The 20519-nt window shown below is 49.4% G+C and overlaps 1 protein-coding gene across 1 annotated transcript in view; it reads left to right on the top strand.

The window, feature by feature from the left end:
- CPXM2 (carboxypeptidase X, M14 family member 2) overlaps positions 1–20310 on the top strand; it is a 131758-nt gene extending 111448 nt beyond the window's left edge. The window contains exons 10-14 of the mRNA XM_035030814.1: positions 881–1060; positions 6315–6612; positions 11175–11314; positions 13290–13389; positions 18920–20310. Of these exons, the coding sequence (XP_034886705.1) occupies positions 881–1060; positions 6315–6612; positions 11175–11314; positions 13290–13389; positions 18920–19173 (972 nt within the window). The 3' untranslated portion in view covers positions 19174–20310. The remainder of the gene's footprint in view (positions 1–880; positions 1061–6314; positions 6613–11174; positions 11315–13289; positions 13390–18919) is intronic.
- Positions 20311–20519: the final 209 nt, after the last annotated feature.

Raw genomic sequence — 20519 nt, 5'->3', positions numbered from 1 at the left:
CTCTGCTGAGGCAGGGAAACTCACAGGGTTCATGAAAGATGCAAAGCAGGAATTGAGAATCATGGGCACCCGAGAGGTAGACATGCCAACAAACTGGAGAAAGTGAACAGGAAGGAATAATACTGGTTGCATTTTCAATGATCACAACAGAACAGAATAAAAATAACACTGAACATCGATGGAGCTCATAATCAAGGCAGGCCTTCAATTCAGTTGTTGCCTATAATCCTTTCAGTGCTCTGAGAAGAGTTGTTTTTATTATTCTGATACATCGTTTACATTTCATGTTCTAGTTTGTGTAGGTTATAGTTAGGTATAGACTATTATTAGTATTATCTGGGAATAAAGTGGAAAACTGTGCTTGGTACCTATCACACGCATGCCTTATAATACAGAATTGTGGTTGTGTTTATGGGTACAGAGTTGGTTAGGGATTTTCAGTGCCCGATTTGCAAGATCCGTTGGGCAGGGGTTTGCGAGCCCAACTTATGGGCATGGCGGGGAGAATGAGTTAACACGGTGATGGTTGATTTTGCAATGCCGGACTCTTGGATTCATTCCTACTCGGAGTTTCATCTGACCAGTCTAGAAGCTCTCTGGGGGTGGGGGGTAGGGGAGAAGAAATTTTAATACTTCCTGAACACTGCCATGTGGCTGGGGTGAGGCTCTGCATTCCCTCTTGGGGTGATTTGGCGATATTACCCACCACCCACCTAGTACTAGAAGATGCTTCAGTGTTCTGGGTGCTGTCTTTGGGCCAGAGGGCGCGTGAGGCTTAGAGACACACCCAGCTGGGGATGGTGGGCGTGGAGACGGGGACGTCTTGTGTGAGAGAAGTCCGGAAGCCTGTGGGTCCCTCATGCTTGGAATTGTCCCCCAGGGCTCGGAGCTGGGTGGCTGGTCCCTGGGGCGCTGGACCCACGATGGCATCGACATCAACAACAACTTTCCCGACTTAAACACGCTGCTCTGGGAGGCAGAGGACCGACAGAACATTCCAAGGAAAGTTCCCAATCACTATATTGCAATCCCTGAGTGGTTTCTGTCTGAAAATGCCACGGTGAGTAAAAATACCCCATCATCTGCAGAGCAGTGGAAGGCCAAAGTTAACACCTGCTGGTATTTGCGGAGGATCTGACATTTAAGAGCAAGACAAAACCATTTTGTTTTTCTTTCATGTTTTCTCCTAAAGTGGGGAAGTGTGCTAGATAATAACTACCTTTAAAGTTTACATTTGCGGATATTCTTCACAAAAGAGAAATCGCTGAATTAGATTTCTTTACAACCACACAGGGCTTTAAAAACAACAACAACAAAAAAAGCCAAAAACCCTGCCCCTGAACTCTGTGTGTTATTACTATCCTTACTACCCTCAGCTTTGGCAGTGCTATGGAATTGCTATGAAATTGTCCTTAGACCTTATTGATTGCTTGAGAGATCTTAATTTTATTTTAATAAATCCCTACGGATTATTACATGTCATGCTTCTTTGGAAAGAAAAAAAAATGCATCGAATGAGAAATGTTCGCCCCGAATTTTCCGGTCGTCTTTTGCAAAGAACGTATGTTGGAGAAAGAATTTTCACAAAATTTTGCATGCCTTTTATTGCCTCCCCTGCCCATAGTCATCTACCTCTTTACCCCTGACCTCTGATAGTATATGTCCTTCAGGAGGGCTGCCTTGATTGCTTGCATGAGTTAGGGTTAGGTTCAGTGGGAACAACGGAAAAACCAAAATGGCAACAGCTTAATGAGGGAGAAGTTTATTTATTTATTTATTTTTATATAGAAGGACCCTAAAGGCAGATGATAGAAGCTCGGCCAGATAGAAGCCCCATGAGCATCAGGAACCAATGACTTGTCTGTCTTTCTGCCTCTGCCATGTTAGCATCTGACTTCCATTCTCAAAATCCAAGATGGCAGTGGGTCCAGCTGTCATCTCTGTGAAGGAAGAGGGAAACATGAGTTAAGAAAAAACCAAAAAGAAAAAAGAAGATCCTCCTCTTAGAGAATTCAGTTAATTTTAAGAGTCATTCCTAGATTTCCTCCATAATACTTATGCTTCAATCTCATTGGCCAGAATTTAGTCAAAACATGCTATCAACCCACTGCGGGGAAGGCTGGAAAATGCTACGTTTTAGGCAAGCACATTGCAAGCTCAAGAAAACAAAAATAAACATAACTAGCTTCTGTTCCTGAGGAATCAAGGAAGAGATGATGAATGGATAGAAGGCAACTCCCCCACTCTGCCTTGGGGCTCCAGCCCACCGCATGGGTGGGTACCGCTTACTGGAGGAAGGCCGGCATGCTTGCCTCATTTAGGGATGCGCAGGATGGTGTTACCCAGGCCCTCAAGAAGCAACCAGTCAAGTGATGTAGACAGACAGTGCTAGTATCTGTGCTGTGGTTAGGGTGCCCATGGGCAGCTTATGGGGTGGTAAAGGGTTCAGTGCCTCTGAGTCTTCTGCATTCTCTCTCATATTTCCTAATTCCAACCTATACAATCCCCTACACACACACACACACACACACACATTTTGCTTTCAGACTAATGTACTAATGACATCTGGTAAAGCTGAGAATTCAAGTGATGTTATAATTTGGGAACTCTTGGACCAGTATTGGAATATGGTTGCCAGTGTTCTTGGCCCTGAGGCTATGGGAAATAAGGAATTCTTCAGCATAGCCATAGAAAGTCCTTGGATATCAGTCTTTGCTTTAAGACTAGAATTTAGCTTTCTGAGCTTGTTTTTGGGAAACACAACGGGGAATTACACAGATCTGCCACCACAAATATCTTTTTCAGTTGTGGTTATGTTAGATAGATAAGCAGTCAGCAAAGATAAAGACTTGAAGAACAGTCAACAGGCTTGACATAGCGATCTATAAGAAGTCTACAACCACTAGGTAGATAATAATATATTCTCCTGAGTAATCCCTTGAGTGTTTTAAAAAATTGACAATGCTCTGGGCTGTAAAGGAAATCTCACCCAGTTTCAGAGAATACGAGTCAGACCATGATGCTCTCACCAACATACAGTTCAACCAAAGACAGTAATAAGGTTAATGAAAATATCACCACGTCTTTAGAAAATAAAAAAAAATACTTCTAAATAATGAGTCAAAGAGAAAGACTGTACTGGCAACTAAAAAATAATCAGAGCCCAACAGTAATGAAAATGTTACATATCAAAATTTGCAGAGTGCCACAGAAACTCCTGTGCTTTCAGGAATTTTATACCTTTCAGTGATTATATTCCAAAGAAGAAAGGCTAAAAAATAGCTAAAGAAACTAGCACACGAATAACAGAAGAAACCCCTCAAAATGTATAAAGATTGTGATAGAAAAATAAGAGTATAAATCAAAGAAATGATAGAAAACCAAGAAGAAAATTACGAAGGGATTTGTCTGCATGAAAGAATCATTTGATAAGATTTAATAATCACTCCCAGTAAAATCTCTTAGTGAATCTTTATAATACAGATAACTAGTTTCAGGGTGAAGAAGGCTATTTTAAAAGACATTAATCATAAAATAAAAGATTAATAAACTCAACTACATCGAAATAAGAAAGCTTGCTCATCAAAAATTTTAAAAACTGTAAGAGAGAAGCTAAAAACCGAGAGAAATTATTTGCAAATTAGGTAATTGGAAAAGAATGAGAACTTTAAAATACATAAAGAATAACAAATAAGAAAAATATAAACGGCTCAATAGAAAAAATGGTAAAAGAATATGAAGAGGCAATTTGTGGAAGAGGAAACATGGTTAATAAACATGAAAATATGTTCAGCCTTACTAGTACTAAGGAATGCAAATAAGAGAACATTTTACACCCACTGGTTGGCAGATTAAGAAGTCTGACAGTAGCTGAGCGTTGGAGAGGGTGTGGGGCCAGTGGATCTCTCATGCATTGTGGGTGCAAGTGTGAATTAGCACCATGACTTTGGAAAATAATTTGATTGTCTTGTAAAGTGGAATATGTGTATTTCCTATGACTCTGCAGTCCCACTTCTGGTGATTTATGCAAGATAAATTTCAGCACATGTATACCAGAAGAAAGCTCAAAGCAATGCTGTTCAGTACAGCAGAAAATTGAAAATTACCTGTATGCTCACCATCACAAGGACAGATAAATGATGACATCGTCATACCGAAGTGGGAAAGACTGAGCTACAGCTTTGGGCAACAATGCAGAGATACGTCTTGGAAACATGAATTGAGAGAAAAAAATTGCAGAAGACAACAATCAGTATGGTTACCCCCCCTTTTTTAAGAGCAAAAACAAGTAAAACCAAATAGTGTATTTTTAAGCACACACATACAGGATAAAACAAGAAGAATGAGAATCATATCATTGAGGATACAGTGGTTACCTCCGAGTGGGAAGCCGGAGGATGGGACAGGGGAGTCACATATTATGCAGAAATTGTCCGTAAGATCTGGTTTTGGGCACAGATGGTGGGTTTATGGGTGTTTATCGTATCAACATAGAGAAGAGGACAAGCACGGACCAGCGATGATACTGTGTCATGAGCCAAGTTCTACAAGTAGTCCCATCCAGGGCCCCTGATGTGTTTAGGAATAAAAACAAAACTTAATGAATCCTAAGTCAATTTCATTCCTCAATCAACTTTCTGTACTGCACAGCTAAGCCATTTCCAGTGTTTCTTTCTTTTCCATTATCAAATTTTATTCTGCTGAAATTCTCTTCATAGGAATCAGTAACTTAGGATAAATAATTGAATTCATATCAGTATTGACCTTGTCAGGCTTTCTAATTTTTGCTTCTAACATTGTGAGTTCCTTCCTTCCTCCCTCCCTCCCACTCTTTCTCTTTCTTTCTTTCTTTCTTTCAAGTTTTTATCATAAAAAAAAAAAAATGCCAATCATACGGAATTGGAGCGAAAGCTTTCAGGCCCCCCATGTGTCCATCTCAACTTCAACACCTGTCCGTTCTTGGTCCATCTATATCTGTACCCACTTTCTCCTCCTTCCCAGAATTACTGAGGCAAATCCCAGGAATGGTGTCATTTCATTTGCAAATATTTCAGTAAGTATCTCTAAAAGTTCAGAGCCTCTTTTAAAGCCATGAACAATTACCATTATTATATCAAAATCACTTATTTCTTAGTATTATGAAATATCCAGGCAGGGTTCACGTTCGCCCTATTATCATTCTCTCTCTCTTTTTTAAGATTTATTTATTTGTTTTAGAGAGAGAGGGAGGGGGAGGGACAGAGGGAGAGAGAGAATCTCAAGCAGTCTCCCCACTGACCGTGGAGCCCTTTGGGGGACTTGATCTCATGACCCATGAGATCACGACTTGAGCCCAAATCAAGAGTCGGCCGCTTACCCGACTGAGACACCCCGGTTTGTTTAAATCAGGAGCCAACTAAAGCTCCCTCATTGTGATCCGGTGCACTGGCTTTCCAGTCTCCTTTAACCAAAGCTTTCTCCTGTTTCACTTCCTGCCTTTATCCTCAGAGTTTTGCTGTTATTCAGCTCGTTGCTTATGTCGTAGCAACTAGGTTGTCAGCAACTAGATTAGATCGTCTTGTCGCATTTTCCACTGTCTGGGTGCTGCCGAGTGTATACTTATCATGTCATGTAACCTATTCTTCTGTGTTTCCGGTAAGTTGGCAGTGAGCTGTAGACCGGACTGGGCTCCACGGAACAGGGTGGGCAAGCTACAGCCTGTAGGTGGGCTACTTCCCACCCAGGTTTGTTGGTGCACGTGGTGTTTTATTGGAACACCATTTGCATATTGTCTCTGGTGCTTCCCCAGCTACTAGGACAGAGTTGGGTAGTTGGGACAAAGACTGCAGGCCCCTCAAAACCTCAAGTATTTCCCACCTGGTCCTTTGCAGAGAAAGGCTGCCGGCCCCCAGATTAGAGGCTTGGTCATTTTCCAGGTTGATGTTTCTCTTTGAGGTGTATGTTCTTCCCTCGGGAGACACATTCTGTTGGTTTTCTCTCTCTCTCTGCTCTCTGGAGCCGGGCATGAACATGCCTGGCCCATTGATTCATTGGAGTTGCCATAGTGTTGATATGCTAACTCCGTCTTTCCCTCTGGGCATTAACTGGAATATTCCTGCAAAAAAGAAACTTCCCTAGATTTCTCTTTTTTTATCCATGATTTGCACGAAGTCCAGTTTTCCTCGGACCGATTTTGAAATTCTACATTTTTGCTACAAGTATTCCATAAAATGGTTGCACTTTCAACTATGTCCCTGTTTGGAAAGTAGGGCGAGAATGCAGTTTCCTTCCGATTTTTATTTCTCAAAGCCTGCTTGAATTCGCTGTGTTCGCAGGTGGCGGTAGAGACCAGGGCTGTCATAGCGTGGATGGAAAAAATCCCCTTTGTCCTGGGCGGCAACCTGCAGGGGGGCGAGCTGGTGGTGGCGTACCCCTACGACATGGTGCGGTCCCTGTGGAAGACACAAGAGCCCAGCCCCACGCCCGACGACCACGTGTTCCGCTGGCTGGCCTACTCCTACGCCTCCACGCACCGCCTCATGACCGATGCCAGGAGGAGGGTGTGCCACACAGAGGACTTCCAGAAAGAGGACGGGACTGTCAATGGGGCCTCCTGGCACACTGTCGCCGGAAGTAAGTCTCGGGTGGCCTCGCTGTCATTGTGCAGCCAAACGTGGCAATGGATGGCTGGGACAGGGAGGGACCCGGCCGTCCCTTATCATTTGTCATGGGGATAGTAGTGACTGTAGTCTGGCTTTGACAGGGTGCCAGCACTCTACGCAGACTCCTCCTTCATCCTTCCGATAGTCTTGGGGTGTGTGGCTACTCCCCGTTTTATGAACAAGATCACCAGGGCTTGGAGATCTGAAGGGATCTCTCCAAGCAAGAAAGGGGGCAGAGCTGCATCTGCTTGGCCCGCTCTCAGCACCGAGCTACTCGGATTCTGTAGCGTCAGAGATGGGTAAATGTAGACTTGCAAGGAAGTATCAGACCAAAAACAAACCCAGCAGAGGGGCAGAGAGCATGTGTGTGTTGGTGCTGGGGCTGGGTGTTTTTACCCAGAGCTGTGCCCGTCATGGGGGTGTCCCATGCTGTAGGCCCCCAGAAGGGCCGGGCATTGATCCCACGCTCAGGTGTGAAGTGACTCCAAGCTGCAGGTGTGTCCTGAGGCCCGATGTGTGGTGAACACTGTTATACACACCTCCTGTCTGCTGGAGGTCGGTGGCCCGGCCTCCCAGGCAGACCAGGGCATTTGGTCGAAGCCCGCCCGTGTGCGATGCGGGGAGTATGCGGTTTTGCTCCTGGCATCCACACAGGACCAGAGGGGCCTCCAGCAGGGACTTCGGGAATTCCTTCATAGCAGCCGCAGAGGACCCTGGGGTCCCATTTCAGGATAAGCTTTCTTTGCTGCGTCCAGGATGTGCCGGCCCAGGGCTCCCAGACGAGGAGGGATGAGGGTGTCACATTTCCTAAGGTCCCCCAGCTTTGGGATGGCAAGGCCCCAAGCATGATGCTCGCTGCTTATTTTCTTGACTTTGTTAGGGTTGTCGAACCACCGATGAATTTGAAAAACGTTCCATGTCAGCTAGACCTAGATTCACATTCCAGTTCATCCCTCAGATGCTGTATGACTCCAGGGGAGTTCCTTGACCTCTCTGAACCCCATATTTTCCATTTGCGAAATGGGCATGATGGTAACAATGAAGATGGTGAGCCCTTTGGGACTGTCGTGAGGCTCACGTGGGTGGCAGGTGTGGGGTGTTCTCTGTCTAGCTTACCAGAGAAGCATACAGCTTTGACCCACTCCCCTGTCTGCCTTCCCCCCTCTTCCCATAGTGTATGCTCACATTCACACCTCCTGCTCTCTTTTTCCCTAATTAACCATCGTATTATTTCCCTTTGCTAGATTCAGCCTTCACGTGCTTTTCAGGTATGTGTCCGTGCTTGGGAAAAGAAAACTAAAAAAGGAGTGAACAGATTTGTTCCCGTGGCCATGTTTTAACATGTACAGAAAGCTTGCCGTTTTCTTCTGGGTTCCCTACCCAGCAGAGGTGTTTTATTTATTTACCATCATAGTTTTGCCCTGCACAAAAAAAAAAAAAAAAAAAGGCAAATCCCTGCCAATCGAGAGAATTTTCTAATGGCCAAAAACCATTCTTGCTTTGCAGGTCTAGCCCTGAAAACCGGCCACAGCCTTAACGTGAACGATCTGTTTATTTTTCACGGCTGCCTGCAAGTACCTCGGGTATAGACCCAGCTGGATTCGCCGGCGCCAGGTCAATAGTCACGTTTTGAAAAGTTGGCTGCCACATAATCACATAGGCAGCATTTGATTTTTTCCTATCAATTATATTTTCCATTATTTCAGGGACTTCTGTGGCAGAGCCATGGGGCGGCTCGAGCCTTCTTAATCATTCGTCCTCCTGGTGGTGTGAGGAAGTGTGCAGATTCCTCTCTCCGTAGATTAATGAAATGTGACTTCTAATTTCCTTCCCTCCCCCTCCACCTCCACTCCATCTTTTTGTTCGGTTCTTGCTCGCTCATTAGCAGCGACTGGCAGGCATTAGTTAATGGAGATGGGGCCGTGGAGAGCAGGCTTCAGGAAAGCTCAAAACACACATCATTTGTAGCGTGTGCATCTCAACTCCCAGAGTGACGCCAGGCCCCCTTGGTTCCCGGGCTGCCACCCTGCGTCCTCTGCCCCATAATGAAGTGCACGTTGAACTGGTGATGGGCACCCGGGCCTTAAGGTAGGCACAGCTCCGTGCTCCACGCGGGAGCCGAGACAGTAGGATTCTAGGCCAGGAGAGCACAGAGGAACATCTTGCCCATCCCGCTGGGACGTGGGGTGTGCGGAGGGGGGTCTGTCTGGGTCACGCCGCAGTTCCTTGCCCACACGTCATGCTTTTGCAACCATTCTTCAGCAAGTATTCTCGGCTCATGCCATTTGCTGCTGGGCCAGAAGTCAGCAGCAAAGGTAGCCTGGCTCAAGCTTTTCCACCCTTCTCCTGGCTTCTCAGCATTTCACCCATTCGTCTGGTACTTTTAGTGCTTTGAAGACACGTGGCAGGGTGGCAGGCCCACTCCAGAGTTTCATATGTAACACTGATTTATTTCCGTATCACCAAGGCCTGAAAGGCTGGGCGTAATGAGAATGTTATAGGCACAGAGGCATCCAGCCCTCTCAGTTGTATCCTGCCTGTGCTAACTAGTGGGCCTGGTGTCTGTCAGCCACACTCTGCCCTCTTGAAATTCCATACTCCGGGTTCAAGTGGATGCGTTGACGTGGCCTTTTGAGCAGCCTTCTCCAGCCAGACCAAACCCCTGTGAAGAATGTCCCATTGACGTGACAGGGTCCCACCCCTTCCATCCCGCAGCTCTCTGCCTGTCTTATCACAAACGTGGTCAAAGGCCAACCTGGTGACATGTGAGTGGTTCAAATCTGGAATCCTCCAGAGAGGGCGGCTGTATGTTTTGTACCATTTTGCTCATGACGTTAGTGATTAGGCAGCAGATTGATGTGGAATTGCTCTTGCCCCCCAAAGCCATGATTTTTAATCAGGCATTTCTCCTAAGCAGGACATCACTGAGCGTGATGGCGAGGTAGGCAAGAAGGAGGGAAGATGCATGGTGAGGACCGAGGCTGGTTGCGCAGGAGGACCTGCTCCTTCTCAGTCACCACAGAGAAACCCAGCACGCCCCACTCTGCTCTCTTAGCCCTGACCCTCGGAACCCAAGGGGGGCTCGTAGAGGGGCTCCTGCAGGGCATGTGCTTCCTGCGGCCACGCACAGCATAGCTGCACTCTGTTCTTGCTAATCACCCTGTTGCCCAAAAACAAAAACGTCAGGAAGAATGCCACCTAACATTCATTTCTTCGCTTCGCAAATACTGGGTGCTATAGTGGATTGAATGGTGCCCTCCCCTGAAAAAGTATATATCTGCTTCCTAATCTCTGCAACCTGTGAATGTGACCTTATTTGAAAAATGGGTCTTTGCGGTGTAATCAGGCAAGATGGGGCGCGTTCAGGGTGGTATGGCCACAGACATTGCAGGTGCAATTAAATTAAGGGTCTCAAGGTGAGGGTATCCTGGGTTACCTAGATGGGCCCTAAAATCATTGATAAATGTCCTTAAGAGAAGGCAACACAGACACAGGGGAGAAGGCCACGTGAAGACAGAGACAAAGGTCAGAGTGACGTAGCCACAAGCCAAGGGACGCTGGGGGCTGCCAGAAGCTGGAAGAGATGAGAAAGTTTCCTCCCCTAGAGCCCCTGGAGGGAGCACAGCCCTGCCAACACCTCGATTTCAGACCCCCAGCCGCTAGAACTATGGGAGGATACATTTCTGTTGTTTTAAGCCCCCCAGTTTGTGGTCGTTTGTAACAGCAGCCCTAGGATGCTGATGTGGAGCCTGACCCCATGCCAGGCTGGGCGTTTCACGTCCTGTTGCAATAGTGTCGGATGTTCGAGATCCCTCTGCCGTCAGGCTCGGTGGGTGAGTGTGCTCGTCCTGCGGCCCCCGAGCAGCCAAGCCCTGGAGATAAGAGCAAGGTGTTGGCATCACACATACCTGGTTCAAACCCCGACTCCGGCCCTTTCCAGACACACGGTTCTGGGTACATTGCTTAGCTGTTCTCTACCTCCATTTTCTTATTCATGAAACTGTGCTGCCTGCCTCTCTGCTGAGTTTGTGGTCAGTGGATGCAGAGCGCTAAGGACAGGTCCGGGCTCGTGGATGGCACTCAGTGGAGGGCGGTCGGGGTAGCTCTTGGTATGAATTAGAACAGAACACTGTTCCAGAACTGCAGCTGAGAGAGAGTAACTAGAGAGAGAAACTTGATCAAATGCTTAGAATCCGTACTGTTAATTCATGGTAGCTTTAGTCTAAAAATAGTGTGTTAAACTGAGTTTAATAAGCAGAATTTTATCTGAAAAGCACTGATTTCGGTCTTCCTTTTGTCAGAGTTGTTCCCATGTACTCCTGTCTTCCCCAGAAACCATTCTGGCTACATCTTCTCTCTCCCTCCCCAGCCCCTCCCCTCACCTTTGCTATAATTCATTTGTAGTCTACAGTAGATACTGGACACCTCCTTGTTCAAATGAGGTCTTCTGAATCCCGTTCTTGAACATTCTTGCTGTCTCCCTCCTGCCCCTTGTCACTGTTTGGTGACAGCATTGTCCGGTTGGCTTGGCAGGTCTCAATGATTTCAGCTACCTTCACACCAACTGCTTCGAGCTGTCCATCTACGTGGGCTGTGACAAGTATCCGCACGAGAGTGAGCTGCCCGAGGAGTGGGAGAATAATCGAGAGTCCTTAATCGTGTTCATGGAGCAGGTATGGCATGAGCACACATCGGGGTGGGGGCTGGCAAAGGAATGGGGCCTATTAGGGGACTGAAAGCCTGAGACTGAGTTGAGTTAGTACTTGGGACTCCGGCTGTCATGCTGGGCCAGCCCCAAACAGTGCTCGAAGAACCACCGTCTATCTGCACTTGATTCAGCCCTGCAGAGTGAGCTGTAAAGCCTTGTCAATGGCTCACACTGGGTCATCACAGTGAGTGTGACCAGATGCTGCCCTGTGGGGAGGGGATGACATGTCCGAGCCAGCATGCTCAGGCCCCCTGTGCTAGTCTGCTAGGGTTGCATAAAAACATAGACACCAGGGGGGCTCAAGCAACAGAAATTACAGTTCTGGAGGCTGGACGTCCAAGATCAAAGTGCTGGCAGGTTTTTTCATTCGGAGGAGCCTCCCTGGCTGGCAGATGGCCGTCTCCTCTCCTTGTCCTTATATAGTCTTTCCTCCATGCACACACACTCCTGGTGCCTCTGTGGGTCCCCATTTCCTCTTATAGGGGAGGGAGTCAGATTGGATCAGAGCCCACCCGAATGACCTCATTTTAACTTCATCACCTCTTTAAAGACATGGTCTCCAAATACAGTCACATTCTAAGGTCCCAGGAGTAAGGACTTCACCATGGGGATTGTTGGAAGATACCGTGGTGCCCACCATGGCGGTGAGGCTGAGAGGCTCTGCTGCAGGTGTGGGAGGCTCCTGGGAAGAGGTCCCCCGAGCCCCTGCCAGGGTTCTGCTTGCAGTTGGTGAGGAAGCCCTGCTGGATCCACTAGGCACCTCCCCCGCCTTCCCTTCCTCTTGCTCCCAAGGACACACCCATCCTGTAGCATTGAGTAAACCAATTCTAGGTCCGTGCTACAATGAATCCAGTAACATCCATGCCCCACTAAGGAACAGACTAACCGGAAACCAGAGGAATAAACAAAAGGAATGTTGGGCCTCAATTATGTGACTCTACTGTGACTCCCATCCATTAGGAAGTGTGGTTCTGAGGCTTGGCAGGATCGTGCACGGAGGCCGCCCCTTCCACGGGTTGTTGTAGATGAATCAGAAGACACTTTTCAGGCAATGCTCAGGCTGCCAGCTTCCTGGTACCTGCACCTCCACCTCCACTGACCTTGGCAGAGGTGAGCCCTGGCACCTAGCGTCCCAGTCTGCCCCACGAGGGTCTCTGGAGACTCTGTGCAGCCCTTGCACAGAGTGCACTTGCCTGGCACAGTGGGTGTGAACCTGTTCTTTCCTCTTGGGAAGCTATGAGCACACTCTCTGTCCACGCCCTGGCATTTTGTGAGTGAAGGCTCTTTTTCATTTCATCTATGAAAAGAGAGAAGGCTCTGATCATTCTCAAGTAATCCCGTGCCACCAAGGCACCTGCTATGGATAAAATGCCCAGGCACAGTAATACGTATAGTGTCATTGGAAATGATAGTATGCCACCTGCGATTGTCACATCGTTCTATGGATGGGGAAACTGAGGCACGAGGTTCAGAGTGATGTGTATCATGTGACACAGTTCATCAGCAGAAGGGCCCTATGGACGGAGTTGTAGTTTATAGGAATGCCTTTGACTCTTTTCTTTTCTCTCTGACCCTTAAGTGGTTGGGTCTACATATTAGGTCCATAGAATTCAGGAAAGTCTAAACAAATGTGCCTAGAAAAAATTAAATTCCATTTTTACTGGGTGTGCTTGATATGAACCATCTCAGATCCTAATATTTTTTAAGCCTCTGGAATATCTGAACTCCGATGGAAGACTTCCCAGTACATGGACCCAAAGGGAACCCAGAAGTTTACATACCAAATCCAGGCACAGCCAGGGAGCTTTTGAGCTAGATAAGGTGCTGAGAGGGTTCCCGGTGGCCCTGGGGTGGCGTTCGGCTTACAGCCTCCTTCACCATGTGCTTTGGGTCAAGTGCATCATGAGCTCACCCCGTTTCTTGTTGTGTTTGCTGAGCAGGTCCATCGTGGCATCAAAGGTGTTGTGAGGGACTTCCATGGGAAAGGAATTCCGAATGCCATTATCTCTGTGGAAGGCGTTAACCATGACATCCGAACAGGTAACCACGAGCATAGACGAACTGTCTCTCGGTAGGGAATGTCTGTTTTCTCGAAGCGTTTTACTTGGGTTAAAATCACATGTCAAGTGCCGGAAACTTCTTACGGAGAGCTGAATTCTTGTCTCTTTCCTCGGACACCCCATGCAGACCCTGGAAAGCATGATTTTCAGCCTGTGCTTTCTGCTTTTTCCCTTATTCAGGTGAAAACTAGAGGTGCAGGGAGGTAAAAGGACCCACTGGTGGTTTAAGGGGCAGGTGGGGCCCGGGTTCAGGTGTTGGACTCCCAGCCCCAGCATGGCCCTGCTCACTCAGGGCTTCCCCGCTGCTGGGAAACCCATGTAGTTTTCCCTTGTGCCCAGGACCGTTGTTGCCCAGGATGGTACTCGGTGCACCCAGAGCCAGGTAAGGAGACAGTGACCTTGACTGTGACAGGGAACGTGTGCAACGTGATGCAGTGACAGGTGCGCGGGGGAGAGAATTGGCTAGAAGCCTAAAGCAGGTTGTCTGCAGGGGTTCTGGTGGTGATGGTGTGTACGAGGGCCTGCTGACACCCACGCACTGGGGTTTTCGGCCGCAGGGAGACTGCAGAGCGTGGTGTCATCACTGTGGGCAGATGGCTTTGCATTGGTGTCAGCTGCAGTGGGCGGGGGGCATTGGGTCCTGTGTTGGTTTCCAGTGCGTGTCGTGAAGATGACCACAGACTTACAAGATCAGAAATGTAGTCTCTCACAGTTAGGGAGGCCGGAGGTATGAAATCCTGGTGTCAGCAGGGCCGTGCTCCCTCCAGAGCCCTTGGGGAGGACCCTACCTTGGCTCTTGCAGCTTCCTTGGCCACATCACTCCACTTCTTGCCTCCATCTCTGTGGCCTCCTCCTCTGCCTCCTCCTCTCTGCCTCTTATAAGGACACCTGTCATTGGATTTAGGGCCCCCCCGGGTCATACAGGATGATTTCATCTGGAGATCCTTAATTGTATCTGCAAAGATCCTTTTTCCAAATAAGGTCACATTTAGAGGGTCTGGGTAGTAGAATGTGGGCTTCTGGAGACCATCATTCAACCTACTCCAGGTCCCACCCGGGTACCGAGCACAGACTCAGCAGCAGGAGAAGGGAAATCGTGATCGCCACGAGAAAGACCTGTTCAGCCCTCGGACACACTCGAACAACTGGGAGAAACAGGATTTGAGGCTGACTCGGCAGGTGTTTAATGAGGTCTGACCTTGACCTGTTGGTTCAAGAGCTTACACTGGACGGGGCAGCCAGCGGCCCGGGACTGAGAGGGTTCTCAGGATGTGTGACTGTCAGATTTAAAACAAGGGCAATCCCAGGGAAACTGGGCCAAGTCCATCTTGCTTCTGTGCTCCCCATGTGTTATCACTTGTACGGCCTGTGATGGCTGGAATGATCTACAAGGTGCAGATGAGGAACAGAGGCTCAGCCTTGGTTCTGCCCCACCCCCACCCCCAGTCTAACAGCACACAGATGCAGTATCTATGCCCGCTCAGCATCTCCTCGGCTGCTGGCTGGTCTCAGCCCCGGCCCCTGTCGGGGTCACTGTGGTACCCCCAGAGCCATACGGGATTGGGCTACCGGTTACCTCCCAAACCTCTTCTTCTGGGGTGACCAGCTCTCTTGGTTTGCCCAGGACTGTCTCCATTTAAAACTGAAAATCATGAGTCCCGGTTTTGGTCAAACAGGAATATTTGCTCCCCTGTGCTTTCTGCCCTCTCCCACAGCCCTCCAGGCTCCTTCCTGGAGGGCTGAGGCCACACGTCGGGGTCCTCGCTCTAGCACCTCGTGCCGCCTGAACCTCCTTTCCTTGAGAATCCTTTGGTTCCTTCCTTGTCCTTTTCAGGTCTTTGTTCAGCTGTCACTCTGTCAACAAAGCCAACCACAGTGACCACCTTTTCTAACATTGCACACCTGCCCCTACCATCTGTGATTCTTCCCGGCCTCCTGCCTTCTCCTCCCATAGCACTTCCACACCTGACATCTGACTACCATCCTTCTGGTGTCTCTGCCCCTCCCTCGCTGGCTTCTAGACCAGGGGTCCTTGACCCTTTTGTGCCTCAATTAAGTACAAGCACACTGCCTGGCATTCAGTAGGTGCTTAATATTTATTGAATGAATGAATGAGTTCGAATGAATGAATGGACCCGACATGTTGTTTCTGGTAGCGCAGAGGGGCTGAGCTGGGATTTGAGCCAGGGGCTAGGGACTGCGAATGCGGTGCCCCTGTGTTTGCCCCCATGCTGTCCCTCCTGAGGGGACAGGAGCTTCTTCTCTGGATTGTTCATAGGCATTAACAGACCCAGTCCTTCAAACAAGCGATCCCTACTGACCTTCAAGGAAACAGAGCCTCTGGGACCGTAGGAGGGGGGAGGCTGGGCTTCACACATCGCCCACGTGTTCTTCAGCGCCAGGCTGACATGACTGCCTGCCGACATGCCCGGTACAGGAGGCCAGGGATTGTTGAAATGGGTGAATTGTAGCTGACATGCCACAAAATAGTAGACCGCTGTGTAATGCCATGACGTGCCTCGAATTTTCTGAACCTGCCTACTGTTTGTCCTTGACCTCACAGCCGCTGCCCGTGAGCTTTCCCGCCGTGCAGCAAGGCGTTCGGGACATAGCCGCCCTTCACCGGCATCCGCGGGGCCGTGCGTTCGTTCCCGGACTCATCCGTCCGTTCGTCCATTCGTTTGTTCACAGGTTCTGAACGCGGGGTGCTGGTGATCATTACGAATTGAGGGGGGCTGCTATATCTGGCTCCGCATAGGACTTGTATTTTAAGCATTGCTACCAAGCTCCTATAAAAGAAAGATTCACAAAAGAACCTAGAATGTTCTTGGGACTATTAGTGCTTGGTATGCCATGTGAGAAAACAGGAGGGTTTTAAGTGGGGTGGGAGAGAAAGAGCCCCCCGAGCCCCACAAGCCAGAAGAGAGCGCTGTGCCCAGTGAGCTCGGAACCTCGAGGCCCTGTGATCACCAAAGTGGTTTGGATGAGCCGATGGGAGCCGCCTCCCCCTCTCCTTTATTTCCCCCTAAAATAATGTCCCAGTGTATTCTCCTGATAGATGAACTCTACTTTACATATGGTTCCTTATCATATTTATTTCGGCGTCTTTCAGTGCTCAACATACGCTCTGAGTTTGCCTTGATCTCTCTCCAAGGCTTCTGTGATCTGACAAGTTTTCTTTCAGGAGGGATTTTGCATAAAATCAACAGGGGAATTGAAATCCAAGGAGAGAAGCTAGTCAGAGTACTTTCTAAATGCATGCAAAGATGTTGGCCAAGCACCTGGCTCAGAATGCCCCATGACCGTCCTCTGTCTGGTGGACACTAACCTGACCTGCTACCGAATGGACATTTGTGAGCATGTGGGTTGTCCCTCTGTCCACCGTGCTGAGCGACACCAGCTGTGTACCCACCCCCAACCCCACAGCTCGACAGAACATTCACCCTTGAACACAGACCTGGTTGCCCTGTGGGATAGTAACCTACCATGCTGACCCCTGAATTTTATGAAGTGGATGATTCTAGACTTTACTGGTGGTCGGGGGAAGAAACTGAGATTACAAGAGCCTTGGGGAGAAGTGTGGGGAAAGCCTAACCAAGAACTTTTGGGGGAGAGGGTGCATTGCCAGGTAGAGGAGAGCATCCATGTTTCAGAAGTAGAAACTTGTTGATTCCAGAGCGGACACCCCTCATTCTGATTCTGTGAACCTAAACAAATTCCTGATAGTTTCATTCATTCTTTGAACATATCTTACGAAGAACATCCTGTGTGTTGGCCTAGAGCTACTGTGGTAAAGGAGACAAATATGGCCACTCACCTCAGGGAGTAGACATTCTAGCGGGGGAGATCTACAAACAATTATAAAGGAAAACTTTAAAGTTAATTGCACACTATGGTGAGAGCCAAGGAAGAAAGACTTGGGATAATCTGTAGGAACCCAGGGGAAAGCAAAGGAAGTTTCCCTCTCCGAAGGGTGAATTGCATCGTGAGGCTCAGGCCAGCTGACTGCATGACAAAGAATTCATCATGGGCTCTTGCCTGCTGCCAAGCATGAGGTGGCATTTTATTTCGTTGAGAAGCTTGCATTTTTTCCCTAAGGAAGACGCAGGGCGCAGCCCCGAGGAACCGGGGAGCAAGCCGCCTACGCTGGGTGGACCCCGACTCCCCCCACTGAGGCCTGTTTGCCAGTGAGCGGGCCATATGTACGTGTGGCAGACAGCTGCCTATGGAGTCCATTTTTCACAACACGTTCTCGGGAGCTCACTTACTTATGTGGGGGTGTCTCCGCTGAATAAAGATGGTAACTTCGACCTGACGCTTCAGAGTGTCCTACGTGAGTTGGGGGGAGATAGACAGTCGCACACACACACGGCGCTGCTCCCGTCCCTTCGAAGACTTCAGGGCTTGTGGTCGACAAGGGAGCCCGGCCCGGGGCCTCCTTACCCCTCTCCTTTTTCTTCTGGCACCAAAGCCTCGGAATGGGTGGGACACCCAGGTTGCCGTGAGAGAGAGAGCCGAACCTGGTGCTGGGGGGCCTGCTGGTGACTGGCCGGGTGACCTCATGCCGGACATCATGCCTCCCTGGGCATCAGATTACTGACGTGGAAAGGGGACTCATCATGCAACCTGCCTCAGAAGTTTGCTTGCAGATTCAGCGGATCAGTGCCTGCCTTGACCTTCTGGGCGCCACGTCCTCCATGGGTGGGTGGGGGAGGTCACTGGTGACCCCTTCTTCGCCTCAAAGCCTCTTTTCAGGTCAGGGGTCTAAGTGTCCTCAGCCTGTTGTAGGCTCCTGGGAGGAGAACGTTGGCCTGGAAGCCCTCTCTGCAACAGACGTGGAGTCCAGAGCTAGGGGTGGACCCGGGGCCCCGACGTGTTATTGGGTGACTGAGCAGCAGTGTCGCGGGGGAGGGGGGAGCTCCGCTTCGCAGCACCGCTGTCTCGGCTCCTACAGCTTCCCGTTTCTCTTGCCGCCCCCGCCCCCTGGGCCCAGGAATGCAGGTACCAGGCCTCCTCGCAGATCATTTGGCCCTGGTCCCCTGGAGTCTTTTCTCTTTTCAGAAGTGAAGAGCCCCACCTCTTAAAAGAATTACTCTTCTGTATTTATCGCCAGGCTAAGGGAGACCAGGAAGCCAGGCGCTGATGGCTTTTCAAGATGGCATTTTGTGGTGAGGGCATAGCATTTGGAAGCTCAGGCTCATAATGAACGGCGTGTATTGTCACAGAGGAGAGAGTGTGAGTGATCATTTCTCCATCTTCACTCATGTGTATGAACACTGTGGGGAGCCTACACCCCAGCCCTCTGCCTGTTAAAACCATTAAGGTGGCTTCCAAAGAGGAAAATAAGAATTTGCAAAAAAAAAAAAAAATTTGTCCCTGCAGAGGCTCGAATTCCACGAGGCCAGCCTCTGAGTCTCTCTCTGGCTGGGACACCGGTTCTGGAATAGCAGGGCTGGTGGTATCTGCCTTAGAAGAGAACTGCTCTGAATTCACCTCCTTTCTCTTCACAGCCAGCGATGGGGATTACTGGCGCCTCCTGAACCCCGGAGAGTATGTGGTCACAGTCAAAGCCGAAGGGTTCACCTCATCCACCAAGAACTGCATGGTCGGCTATGACATGGGGGCCACGCAGTGTGACTTCACACTCAGCAAAACCAACCTGGCCAGGATCAGGGAGATCATGGAAAAGTTCGGGAAACAGCCCATCAGCCTGCCAGCCAGGCGGCTGAAGCTGCGGGGGCGGAAGAGACGACAGCGCGGGTGACCTCCCAACACTTGAGACCTGTCCCGGACCCGTGCAAATTAAACTACCCCCAGTTGTAGCTCCATAGAGGACTCGCTCCCTATTGTTTTCTCTGTAATTCACGAAGGCCTGGGAGAATGTGTGTATTGAAAGCCTGGTCCCGAGGGGAGGGCTGAAAGCTTAGGATATTTGTTGTTGTCTTTGTCCCATTTATCCAAATAACTCAGATCAGCAGAGAAAGGCTGGTAGGAGTGAGAATTCAGCAACTCAACCTGAGAATTAGAGACAGAGAGGGGGTTTGCCAGCTCGGGGTCTCCTGGCTGCACCGGAAGGGAAGCCGGTGCTCCCCTCCCCCTACTTGCTTGTGTTAGATCACACGGAATAGAACATTTCCGTGACTTCCAAGGCTTGTGACAGCAAGAGGTCCTCGTGCATTTGCATTTTGCGTGGCTCCAGTTGCAGCACTCCTGGGGCCCTGCGGTGCCAGAAGTTACCATCTGAGATGCTCACGGGCATTCTGACAGAACCCACCCTCTCTGGCCCCGGGACATTCCAAGCTGCCACAGATTAATTCCATGCTCTGTTGACAACAGAGCCATTACCAAGTGAGCATCTGTGAGCCTCTTGAATCCATATAGTCCCCCTTTCCACAAAGGACTGTGTTTATAAAAGGAGAAAAATGCTGAACTAGTTCACCAGTGATTGGTGGGCAGCCGGAGTGCAGGGTCCACAGAGAACCCCCAGGCTCCCTGCTGGTCCAGCAGCCCCGGGTGCCGCCTGGACAGGGACAAGCAGAAGAAGGCGCCCTTCCCAAGGGAGTCGATCACTCAGCCTGGCTCCCCTCTTTGACCTGCAGGACTCAAGAAGGGCCGGAGGGAGGCTGACTTGCAACCCTCTCTCTGCTCAAGATGTTCCTCCTTTCATAGAAATGAGCGCTCATAAGTTGGCCTAACATCACCAAGGGAGTTATTTTTGATGTGTGGGATGCCGGACCTTCCACTTAGGCCAAATGTGATGAAAAGCTCTTAGAGTTATCTGTGGAATATTGGTTTGGGAGGGGTGATACAAGAAAACACTTTGTCTTCTTTGTATGAACGTTGCTGCCTCACTGACCTGGGGAGAGTAAGAAGAATAAAGCAAGCTGATGGTGAGATCCTTCCAGCGTGTGGTTTTCCTGGGCAGACTTGCCACCACCCAAATGCCATGCCCACTGCCTCTCCCTGAGGTCAGTCCCTCCAGAGGCAGTGCCGGCCTGGGGAGGGGTACCCTGTGCCCCCCACCAAGCTTGGTACTGCTGCTGACAGCTGTGTGTCTCCTGCCTCCTTCCCAGGGGAGCCACGTGCCTGGGGAAAATCATCCTGATGCTG

Source organism: Mirounga leonina, unplaced genomic scaffold (assembly GCF_011800145.1).
Source record: "Mirounga leonina isolate KUSES-001 unplaced genomic scaffold, KU_Mleo_1.0 Mir_114, whole genome shotgun sequence".
NCBI classification, from domain to species: Eukaryota; Metazoa; Chordata; class Mammalia; order Carnivora; family Phocidae; genus Mirounga; species Mirounga leonina.
The sequence above is the reverse complement of the archived record's forward strand: the minus strand, read 5'-3'. Positions and strand labels throughout refer to the sequence as shown.